The sequence below is a fragment of the Galeopterus variegatus genome, unplaced genomic scaffold, assembly GCF_000696425.1.
Source record: "Galeopterus variegatus unplaced genomic scaffold, G_variegatus-3.0.2 Scaffold1520, whole genome shotgun sequence".
In the NCBI taxonomy this organism is placed as follows: Eukaryota; Metazoa; Chordata; class Mammalia; order Dermoptera; family Cynocephalidae; genus Galeopterus; species Galeopterus variegatus.
The window spans coordinates 138012-147615 of record NW_007727631.1 but is presented as its reverse complement, the minus strand read 5'-3'; the positions used below and the strand labels follow the sequence as shown (position 1 = coordinate 147615).

The window sequence follows — 9604 nt, the reverse complement described above, 5'->3', positions numbered from 1 at the left end:
TAAATATGTGTTTAAAAAAAAAAGCACAACTGGCCCGGTGGCGCACTGCTACAGTGCACAGCTTGGGAGTGCGGTGGCGCTCGCACCGAGGGTTCGGATCCCATATAGAGACCCGTCCGCTCACTGGTTGAGCACGGTGCGGGTGCGACACCGAGGGTTGCGATCCCGTTACCGGTCACGAAAAAAGACAAAAAGGGAAAAAAAAAAAAAAAGTTTTATTTTGTCGATATACATTGTGGTTGATTATTGTTGCCCCTTACCAAAATCTCCCTCCCTCCTTCCTCTCCTCCCTCCCACCCAACAATGTCCTTTCTGTTTGCTTGTCGTATCAACTTCAAGTAACCTTCTGGGAATTTCTGCATATGTATAGCATATATATGTACAGGAACAAATGGCCTTTCAAAAAATTCATTCAAAAGACACTGTCCTTTACACTCTGTCTGCACTCTGCTTTTTTCTCTAATAAAACATCTGCTTATATCCTTTCACCTTCCTGCTATACCTCCAGAAGCCAGGCTTCCACCCAGCTCTCAGGCCTGCCTTGTATTCTCCTCTCCTACTCTCAGTGTCGGTGGAGAAGGCAGCTCTTAACCCCCTGGGGCCTCACCTTGGTGCCCACCCCAGGCAGGGCACAGAGGGCCTTGTGGGCTTCCTCATAGGGGGTCTCTCGCAGCTGCTGCAGCCAGGCCATCCCACCCTGTTCTAGAATGGCTTGGGCACTGGCACTCACGTAGCGGGCACGGTACCCCAGGCCCAGCTTCCTGAGGTGAGCCTCTACCTCTGGCCCTGTGGGGGAATGGGGAGGAGAGCAGTGGTCAGGCATCTTCAAGTGCTTCCTGTCCTGTCCTCAGGCTAGTGTGTGAGTCCTGTACTCCACAGGAATGTTTTTCTTAAAAGTAGTCCCTCCCATCTCACCACCTTCTAGGAGACAGTGGACACTTTATGTGCAAAGGAAAGGGCTATAACCTGGAAAGCCTGGGTTCTTCCCCTCTCCCCTCTACAAAAATTTTTTTTTTTGGCAGCTGGCCGGCATGGGGATCTGAACCCTTGACCTCGGTGTTACAAGGCTGTGCTGTAACCAGCTGAGCTAATCAGCCAGCCTACAAATGTTTTCTGAACACCTACTATTTGTTGGGCACTGGAGCCCAACTCCAGTCCAGGGACTGAGAAGGACTTGCTGTCTTGTAGGAGCTCCCCAATTGAGCTCCTTAACCTTTCCAAAGAGCATTCACACCTGTGATCTAAAAAAATTGTCATGATAATTACAACAGCTTCTATTATCAAGTGCTGGGTATCACACTCAGGTGAAGTGCTTTAGTTACATTATCATGCTTATTTTTCTCAAGGACCCTGATGACAGTATTGTTGTTTTCCCCATTTTACAGATGGAGAAAATGAGGGCTTAGAAGAGGTTAGGTAACTTGCTCAAAAAAGGACATGGTGGAGATGGGATCTTGCACCCAGGTCTGGCACATCAACACCTGTGCTCTTAACCCATTACACTACACTGCCTCATGATTGCTTTATTTACCCCAAAACCCTTCTAGATATAAATTGTTATTCCCATTCTACAAACAATTTAAGAGAAGTTGGGAGAGATGAATGAATTCCTTGACGTCTTATGACTGCTAAGCTGAGAGCTGAGACTCAAGACCAGGTTTCTAAACACCAAAAACATTTTTTCTTGAGGCAGGCTCTCTTTGCTATGCAGTCCCCAAGCACTTCCCCTAGCTTGGCTCTCACATCTCCCAAATGATATACTTGCCTCTATAAAATACTTGCCTAGGGGCTACTGTGAAGAACATGTTGGCTTGGATGCAAAATTGTTGGGTTTGCTACAGCAATAACAGCTTGAATTTTCTGCATTCTTCCTGTGTGCCAAGCACTGTGCTAAGTGTGGTATGTGTACTTATTCAACCCTCATGATAACTCTGATAGGAGGTGCTATTATTAACCCATTTCACAGATGAAAAAACAAGCACAGAGATAAGTAATGTGCCCAAGTGAGAGAGCTGGGATTCAAACCCAGGCAATCTGTCTCTGGAATGCATATTGAACCCCAAACTATTGTACACAGGTTTTTTTTTTCTGATGGTACACTGGGCAAAAAGCACAGACTAGTGAGGTGCTGCCCTTTCAAGGATGGATAGAGAGGATGAGGCATAACTGGGGCTGATCAGAGAAGGCAGGGCGGTTGTGCATGAGGGCAGCGTTTGGGAAAGCAGAAAGCTTTGAGATGGGATATAGTGACTGGGGGAGAACTAAACAGATCCTGAAAGCTGAGAAAGGGCTTGGGGGCAGGGGACCCACCTACTCACCAGCCAGGGCCTGCAGGCTGGGGAAGCCATGGTAGGTGACATCATCGAGCTGGATGAGCTGAGGCCCAAAGGCCTGGCACAGCCGATCCACCATGCCGGTAATGCGGGGGATGTTGTTGTTGGAGGAGCAGATGAAGGAAAAAAGGCATTCGATGGGGTCTTGTCGCAGCAGTCGCACACCTGGGGACCAGAAAGGCAGGGGGCAGGACAAGCATCTGCTGTCAGAAGTGGCCTCCTCCCACCCTCAGCCAGGGGGATCCCAGGAGAATGAGGAACAGCATTTTTACACAAAGCAATACTGGACCTCTCACACCCCAGAGCATCTTGTGAGGTCTGGGTTACCATTCCATCCCACGGATAAAGAAGCCACAATGTAAGCACTATAGGGCGGAGATTTGTGTACATTTCAGCGGAGGTGGGGGCGGCTGGCTGGTACTTGTGTCTATTTTGTTCATTGCTGTATCCCCAGTCATACAGCAGCTGCTCTGTATATATTTGCAGAATGAATGAAATCACCTGCCCCAGGTCACACAACCAGGATTGAGCTCAATATCCTTGTCACTTCACTATAGTGATCAGCAGGATAATAACAGTAATAATAATTACTTGTGCTGGGCACGACTCTCAGCACTTTACATGTATTAGCTCCTTTAATCCTCATAAAAGCCTATGAAGTAGATATAATTCCCATTTTACAAATGGTTAAATTGAGTCACAGAGAAGTAACTTAAGCAATGTACAAGAACCCTAAACCCTGCCCCAGGCTCTGTACTCACCTTGGAATTTCTGAGCCACCTCTTGGAAGTGAGAGTCCATGGAACCCCAATGGTGATACAGCTGAGCCAGGTTGACATCTAGCTGGAAGTACTTTCGCACGGCCTCCAGCTCAGCAAGTGTGGGCCTGCCAACCCATCCTTTGTCCCCTCTGTACACAGTGCAGTAGAGCTGTTCCTCAGTCTGAGTCAGTGTCCATACTTGGTCCGCCAGTACACCACTCCAATGTGCAGGGCTTTGCTCCCTCCACCTAGGTCCCCAGGTACACAACAGCCCTAGCACTCAGTTTCCCTTCCTGCACCCTTTGAGGTCCCTCCCACCAACAACAGCTCCATTTACCAACTGACTTACTCAGTTGCAAAGTAAAAGTTCTACCTTTTACATCAGTTATATCGTTTGATCCTCACGACAACATTGCACAGACATTATCTCTACTTTATAAAGGCTCACCACCCACGCCTGTTTTCTCTTTTGTACCCTGAGGTTTCTCTCATCACCCTCAACATTTCTTTGCACCCAGGCCGGCAGTGCTGAGGAGTCAGGAAAGGGCCCCAAGGAAGGGGCCTCCAGGCTCTGTCACTCACCGGAAGGACTGTCCAGAAGCCAGAACCAGGTCCAGGCGCAGCTCAGAGCGTGGACACGGAATAGATGCCCACAGGGCCGGTGTGGATGCTAAAGTACGATGCCCCATGCCACCGGGCAGAAGGACGCGTGCTAGCATTGCCGCTCCTCGCTCCGCCCCGTAATGGCCCCGCCCACTCAGAACCGGATCTACTCGGCGCCCAAGATCCTGCCCGCACAAAGACCACGCCCCTTGAGGCCTTGCCCACTGGGTCTGTCCTCTGCCTAAGGCCCCGCCCCATTTTATTTAATTTTTCCACTCCCTGCAGGCTCCGCCTTTTGCAGTTCACCAGACTCCCGTCCCTCCCACCCTCTCCCCACCGCCTGCCCCAATCCTCCTGCTTTCCTGCGGTGCAGGTCCCGCCCCCTCCCCCTGACATACTCTACCGCCCCCAGACCTTCCGGGCGCGCACGGCTGTCCCCGGAGCTGCGGAGACTTCTGGTAGCTTTCTCGCGCGTGTTCTTCCGGTTTCTCCAGGGGCCGACCTCACTATCGCCGGAAGTAGGGCTCAAGCGCTGGTTATTTGACTCAGAGACAGCCAATCCGAGGAGGAAATGAGAGGGACCAATGAGAAAGCGGGCGTGGCGGTGGGAGGCGGGGCTTTGCGAGGCGCCGAAGCGGTTGGCGCGCTCTGGGCTCGCCGCCCGCTATTGGCCTTTTCCCTCCGGGATTGTCTGCGCTTGGCACGCTAGGGTATCCTACCCCGGCGCGACTTTAGTCCACATCCTCCTGCCTGATCTGCTCAGATCCCTTCGACTCCTCGGGGCTTGTCTGTCCTCAGAACCAAGTCCTTCCCCAGCCCGTCCTGACGGAGCCTTTCTCCTCTGAGTCTCTTCAGAATCTCGTATTCCCCCGCCCTTCACCAGAAATCGGACGCGAACACAGCTCCGGCCCCGCCGAGCCCCCGTGAAGTGACAACACAACGTGTGTCTTCGGAGGATTCTGTCTTCAGCGCCGGCCCGATAAACCTTGTCTCTTCCAAGTCCTCACTGGGCCTCCGACCCCGCAGTCTCAGGCCTGAAAGGCCTGTTCTTCGGAGACCTGTCCGCTCGGCAGTGCCCCGCCTGGGCCACAGCTGCTCCCTTCAGCCTTGGGCACTCCTGCAACAATACGCCAGCAGCTGAGACCCTACGCCAAACGGAGCCTGCCTAGGGGCTTTCTCTGAGGCTGGGCCTAGAAGCCCAGAGAGGCGGCTCATTAAGCTGAGTCCAAGTACAAATGTGTGGCCCTGGGGCCGGCCTGTGGCTCACTCGGGAGAGTGCGGTGCTGATAACACCAAGGCCACGGGTTCGGATCCCATATAGGGATGGCCGGTTCGCTCACTGGGTGAGCGTGGTGCTGACAACACCAAGTCAAGGGTTAAGATCCCCTTACCGGTCATCTTTATATGGGAAAAACAAAAACAAAAGACAAATGTGTGGCCCTGAGGCAGCCGTCTGGACCCAGGAAAGGTGTTATTATGTAATTTCTTCCCTTCTGGAGGAAGACATGACAAAGCAATGAGCTAGGAGATGTGACTTCATCTGGGCCATTTTTCACCTTCTAGCATAATGATTTTTAATTCTATCTGAATGATTAGACTGCAAGTTTTTTTTTTTTTTTTCTCAATCCGAACCTTGACGTTAGACCTTGGTGTTATAACATCATGCTCTAACCAGCTGAGCTAAATGGACAGCCCTAGACTGCAAGTTCTCGAAGGGCAAAAGCTGCAGCTGATTTATTTTTGTGTCCCACGTAGCAGGGTGCACCATGAACACGGTTTCGACATCAGACAAATGTGGTCTTTGTCTCAGTTCCACTCCTCAGTGGCTGCAAGGTTTCGGGCAGCTACTTCTTCCTGTGATTGTCTCTCTCATCTACAGGCATGCCACCCCATAGGTGCCTAGTGCTTGGAAGGCACTCCTTCAACAAATGTTGGTTGGGGGGGAGGGGGAGAGGGAGGGGGAAAGAGGAATTGGTAAAGGGACATGAAAATCAACTACATTGTATATTGATAAATTTAAAAATGTATATATTAAAGCAAAAAAAAAATGTTGATTGAATCGGAAAAGAAGGTGCCAAACTTGGGGATGAATAAAGAGCAACCTTCTATATCCCTGCCGTGTCCTCCGTTAAGCAGAGGGGAAGGTCTCAGCTGTAGTGACTCTGAAGCACATGGGGCCATACTACTGTCAAATGACTTGAAGCCTCTGAAGCCCACCAAGGAAAGGGCAGTTGACTGTCCCTCTGGCAGTTCACCATACCAGTTGAAGAGCCAGCCAGCTTTGCAGACAAACAGACCTGAGTTCAAATTCTAGCTCTGCGACTTCCTAGCTGTGGGAACTTAGGCAAGTTAATTTTTCTAAACCTCAGCACGGAGATAACCAGCCTATTATTGACCCACCTCATGGTTACTGCAAGGATTAGCACAGGGGTTGGCACTCACTAAGTGCATGGAAATGGGAGCTCTCATATTATCTTTGCTGTTGTCTTATAAATACAAGCATGCACAACAGTCAGCAACCACTTGGGTCCAATTATATACCATCCCTGGGATGCAGAAGGCAACAGACTGTTTATTTTCTAAGAATCAATATATTTTCTTCCTTTGAAATAAATACAAACCAGTTTGAAAGGTGGGGAGAATCTATGGGAAAGAGAAGGAAATGGGGACAGGCCCCAGTCTTTTTTTAGTACCAAATGACTCTGGCGCGACCCGGAAACGCAGTTACAAATGAGAATAATTTAAATTCTCTGATAATTACAGTATTTACAACAGCAGGGGAGGGGGTCACCTAGTGTCCCTCTTCCGGGCTGGACAGACATCAATTCCACTGCTAGGCTGGGCAGATACCCACTCATCTCACCACCTTCAGGGGCCTCAGGCCTCTAGGTAGTTACAGATTCTCCTGGCATGAGCAGGCAGAGGTGGTGGGATGGCCTGTTTTTATGCAGTGTCCTAACCTTGGCCTACCACCCTGCCCTACAATGCCATGAGGTCTCTGGAGCTCTTTCTGACTTGTGGAACCTTTGCTCTCCTTGCGCTGAGCCGCCGTGGGCCCTTGGAGTGTTCTGTACAGTCCAGCTGCACTCAGGGCAGGAGGGACCTCCCCCACCCAGCTTCCCCTGAGACTGGCCCCAAGACCAGGAATGAGTCAGTGCAGAGGCCGGTGCCACTCCAGGACAGTGAGCAAAGGGGAGAGAGGTCACAGGGCACTGTAGGTTGGGCTATGCTGGGCAGTATCAGTCACTATCGCTGGTCTCACTGCTCTGCTCGCCTTGCACCTTGCTGCGGTGCTGCAGAGCCCTGTGATAGGCGATCTGTACTGACTTGCGGATGTTGGACTTGCGGCCTTCCAGCATCTTCTCCTTGTCTAGGTCCTGGTTCACACCCAGAGGAACCAGCTTGGTTCTGGGCAGCCACTGCCTACAGGACAAGGTGAAGATCCAATAAATCATCTCAGAGAGAACAGCAAGCACCAGTGTTCCTCACTCCATTCATTCAAAAACACCTCCTGAGCACCCAGTCTGGCCAGACTCTGTGGTGGGTACGGGGTTATCAGACCTACACAGAAAGTCCCTGCCCTCAAGGACTGCTCACAGTCTAGTGATAAAAAGAGCCAGGCAAGGGCCGGCCCAGTGGCGCACTGGATAGTGCGCCGCTTGGGAAGCGTGGCGGCGCTCCTGCCCGAGGGTTCGGATCCCACATACAGACCGGTTCCCGCTCGCTGGCTGAGCGAGGCGCGGGAGCAACACCGAGGGTTGCAATCCCGTTGCCGGTCCCCGGTCCGGTACGGGGGCAACACTGAGGGTTGCGATCCGTTGCCGGACACGGAAAAAAAAAAAAAAAAAAAAAAAAAAAAAAAAAAAGAGCCAGGCAACAGTTACACTAAGGCAGGTAATCAAAGGCTATTTATGAGGGGCCAGCCCGTGGATCACTTGGGGGAGTGTGGTGCTGATAACACCAAGGCCACAAGTTTGGATCCTATATAGGGATGGCCGGTTCGCTCACTGGCTGAGCGTGGTGCTAACACCACCAAGTCAAGGGTTGAGATCCCCTTACCGGTCATCTTTAAAAAAAAAAAAAAAAAAAACTGAGTTTTCCTATAAGGCTATTTATGGGTGCAAAAAGGAGGAGCCCTGACCTAACTGGAAATAGGCACCCTGTCCCACAGGCTCCAGGAAGACTTTACTGACACTGAATATCCTCTGCAGACAATTAATAAAAAAGACTACATAAGTAAATGTAACAGAACAGAGATTCAGCGCACTAATGCTTATGCCTGCTTTATCCTCATCTTCCCACCGTGGAGGCAGAGATAGGAAAAATAAGTCTAAAAGCCATTTGAGTCTGGGTGGGGAGCCACGCCCATATTTGTCACAGTCACTGATGGTCCTTTGGTTTCTAGCTACAGCTGTTTGTCAGCTACTGCCTACTCAGCCTCTCAGACTCATGGTAAACACCATCCTTTTGCAGAAAGATCTGTCCAAAGTCCCTCCCCCACTGATTTGTGATAGCCCAGCCTGTCTATTGCTGGAGTTTCCTGGCTGTCTGCCCCCATACCACACAGGGTTGCATCTGTGGCTGTGAGTCACACCAAATGCTTCCCTCCTTCCTTACCACGTTCGTTTGTTGTCAAAGAAGAGGACGAGGTAGAGATGCTCTCGGGCTTCCTGGGTCATCTGCTCCCCAAGTTTCAGCACCTCTAGTGGGGGCACAGGAATGGGAACCCCATGGTGGAACATACCTTCTCGGGGCATCTTTGGATCAATGATCTGAGGGTATAATAAGAGCCCAGTTTGGTCCACTTCCTCTCCAAGGCTTGCCCCACCCAAGAATTCGGAGACTACATCTGAAGTGAGGACAGAAAAAAGTTATAATGCTACTAGGGCAGCAGTGCTAACCCTTGGCTTCTTCCTGTGCTGAATTATTTCAGAGCCCAAGGGGCAAAAAGAAGGGAAAGGTAAAGATGGAGAAACTGACTGGGGGCCTCTAATGGGTACTCAAGCTGCACCTGTCCATCAGTCTAAGGAGTCTTGTGCACCATAGCTCAGCAGGATGTAGGAAAAGTCTGCTAGTTGTGAGTCTGTGTTGTGGGGTTGGAAAGCAAGGGGTATGACAAGAGAAACAGAATCCTACCAGAGCTGGATATGATGGATACCCTCGGCATTTGGCCCACACAAGGTCCAGAGCATCCAGTGGAGAGTCCTCATCCTCTGACAGCCAGCCAGCTCCCCGGCCCAGACTCTTCCTTACCACTTCACAGGAGTAGGAGAGAGGGGGCAGATCAGCAGCTGGGGGGCTGGCAAGGCCCTTACACTGGGTCCCCAGCATCCCTATTCTTTGGCAAGGATACTTACTGCTGTGGCCCACGCCGCGGCCAGTGCCCACGGAGTAGGCCTCATTCTCAGTGCCCGAGGTATCCTCACTACTGTCCTCTGGGAATGTGCCCCGAGCGAAGGAAGGCTTGCCCCGTCCTTGTTTTGAGGGTGTTGTGCTGTGGACAAGACAATGGGAGCTCAGCTCAAAGGAGGGGAAGAATGGGGAATGGCCTGCTAGGTGTCCTCTCCTTTTAAGCTCCCGGGGTCTGAGACTTTTGGAAAGCAGAGGCTATACAGGGAATTTCAAATTCAAATACCCTCAGCGGCTAGGCTAGTGATCTGAGTTGGGCTGGATCGAACAGTCACTGGGAGGAGCGCATGCCCTGTCTAAAAGCAAATACTGGGCTGGCCTGTGGCTCACTTGGGAGAGTGCGGTGCTGATAACACCAAGGCCATGGATTCGGATCCCATATAGGGATGACTGGTTAGCTCATTGGGAGAGTGTGGTGCTGACAACACCAAATCAAAGGTTAAGATCCCCTTACTGGTCATCTTTAAAAAAAAAAAAAAAAAAAAAAAAAAAAAAAAA

At 50.9% G+C, this 9604-nt stretch overlaps 2 protein-coding genes across 8 annotated transcripts in view; both read right to left on the bottom strand.

Annotated features, from left to right (window-relative positions):
- The window catches only part of OGG1 (8-oxoguanine DNA glycosylase), a 12288-nt gene extending 8275 nt beyond the window's left edge, over positions 1-4013 (bottom strand). Inside the window, 4 exon segments of the mRNA XM_008577480.1 lie at positions 608-786; positions 2319-2498; positions 3095-3342; positions 3677-4013. Coding sequence (XP_008575702.1) covers positions 608-786; positions 2319-2498; positions 3095-3342; positions 3677-3813 — 744 coding nt within the window. The 5' untranslated portion in view covers positions 3814-4013.
- A 2234-nt stretch (positions 4014-6247) lies between these two features.
- Positions 6248-9604, bottom strand: part of BRPF1 (bromodomain and PHD finger containing, 1) — a 17669-nt gene continuing 14312 nt past the window's right edge. For 4 of the 7 annotated variants that reach the window (XM_008577474.1, XM_008577475.1, XM_008577479.1 and 1 more), the window contains 4 exons: positions 9055-9191; positions 8834-8952; positions 8315-8469; positions 6248-7120 (listed from right to left, as the gene is read on the bottom strand). In XM_008577474.1, the coding sequence (XP_008575696.1) occupies positions 6937-7120; positions 8315-8469; positions 8834-8952; positions 9055-9191 (595 nt within the window). In that variant the 3' untranslated portion in view covers positions 6248-6936. Of the gene's footprint in view, positions 7121-8314; positions 8470-8833; positions 9192-9604 lie in introns of all 7 variants that reach the window. The other 3 variants (XM_008577473.1, XM_008577472.1, XM_008577477.1) reach the window with 1 other exon arrangement.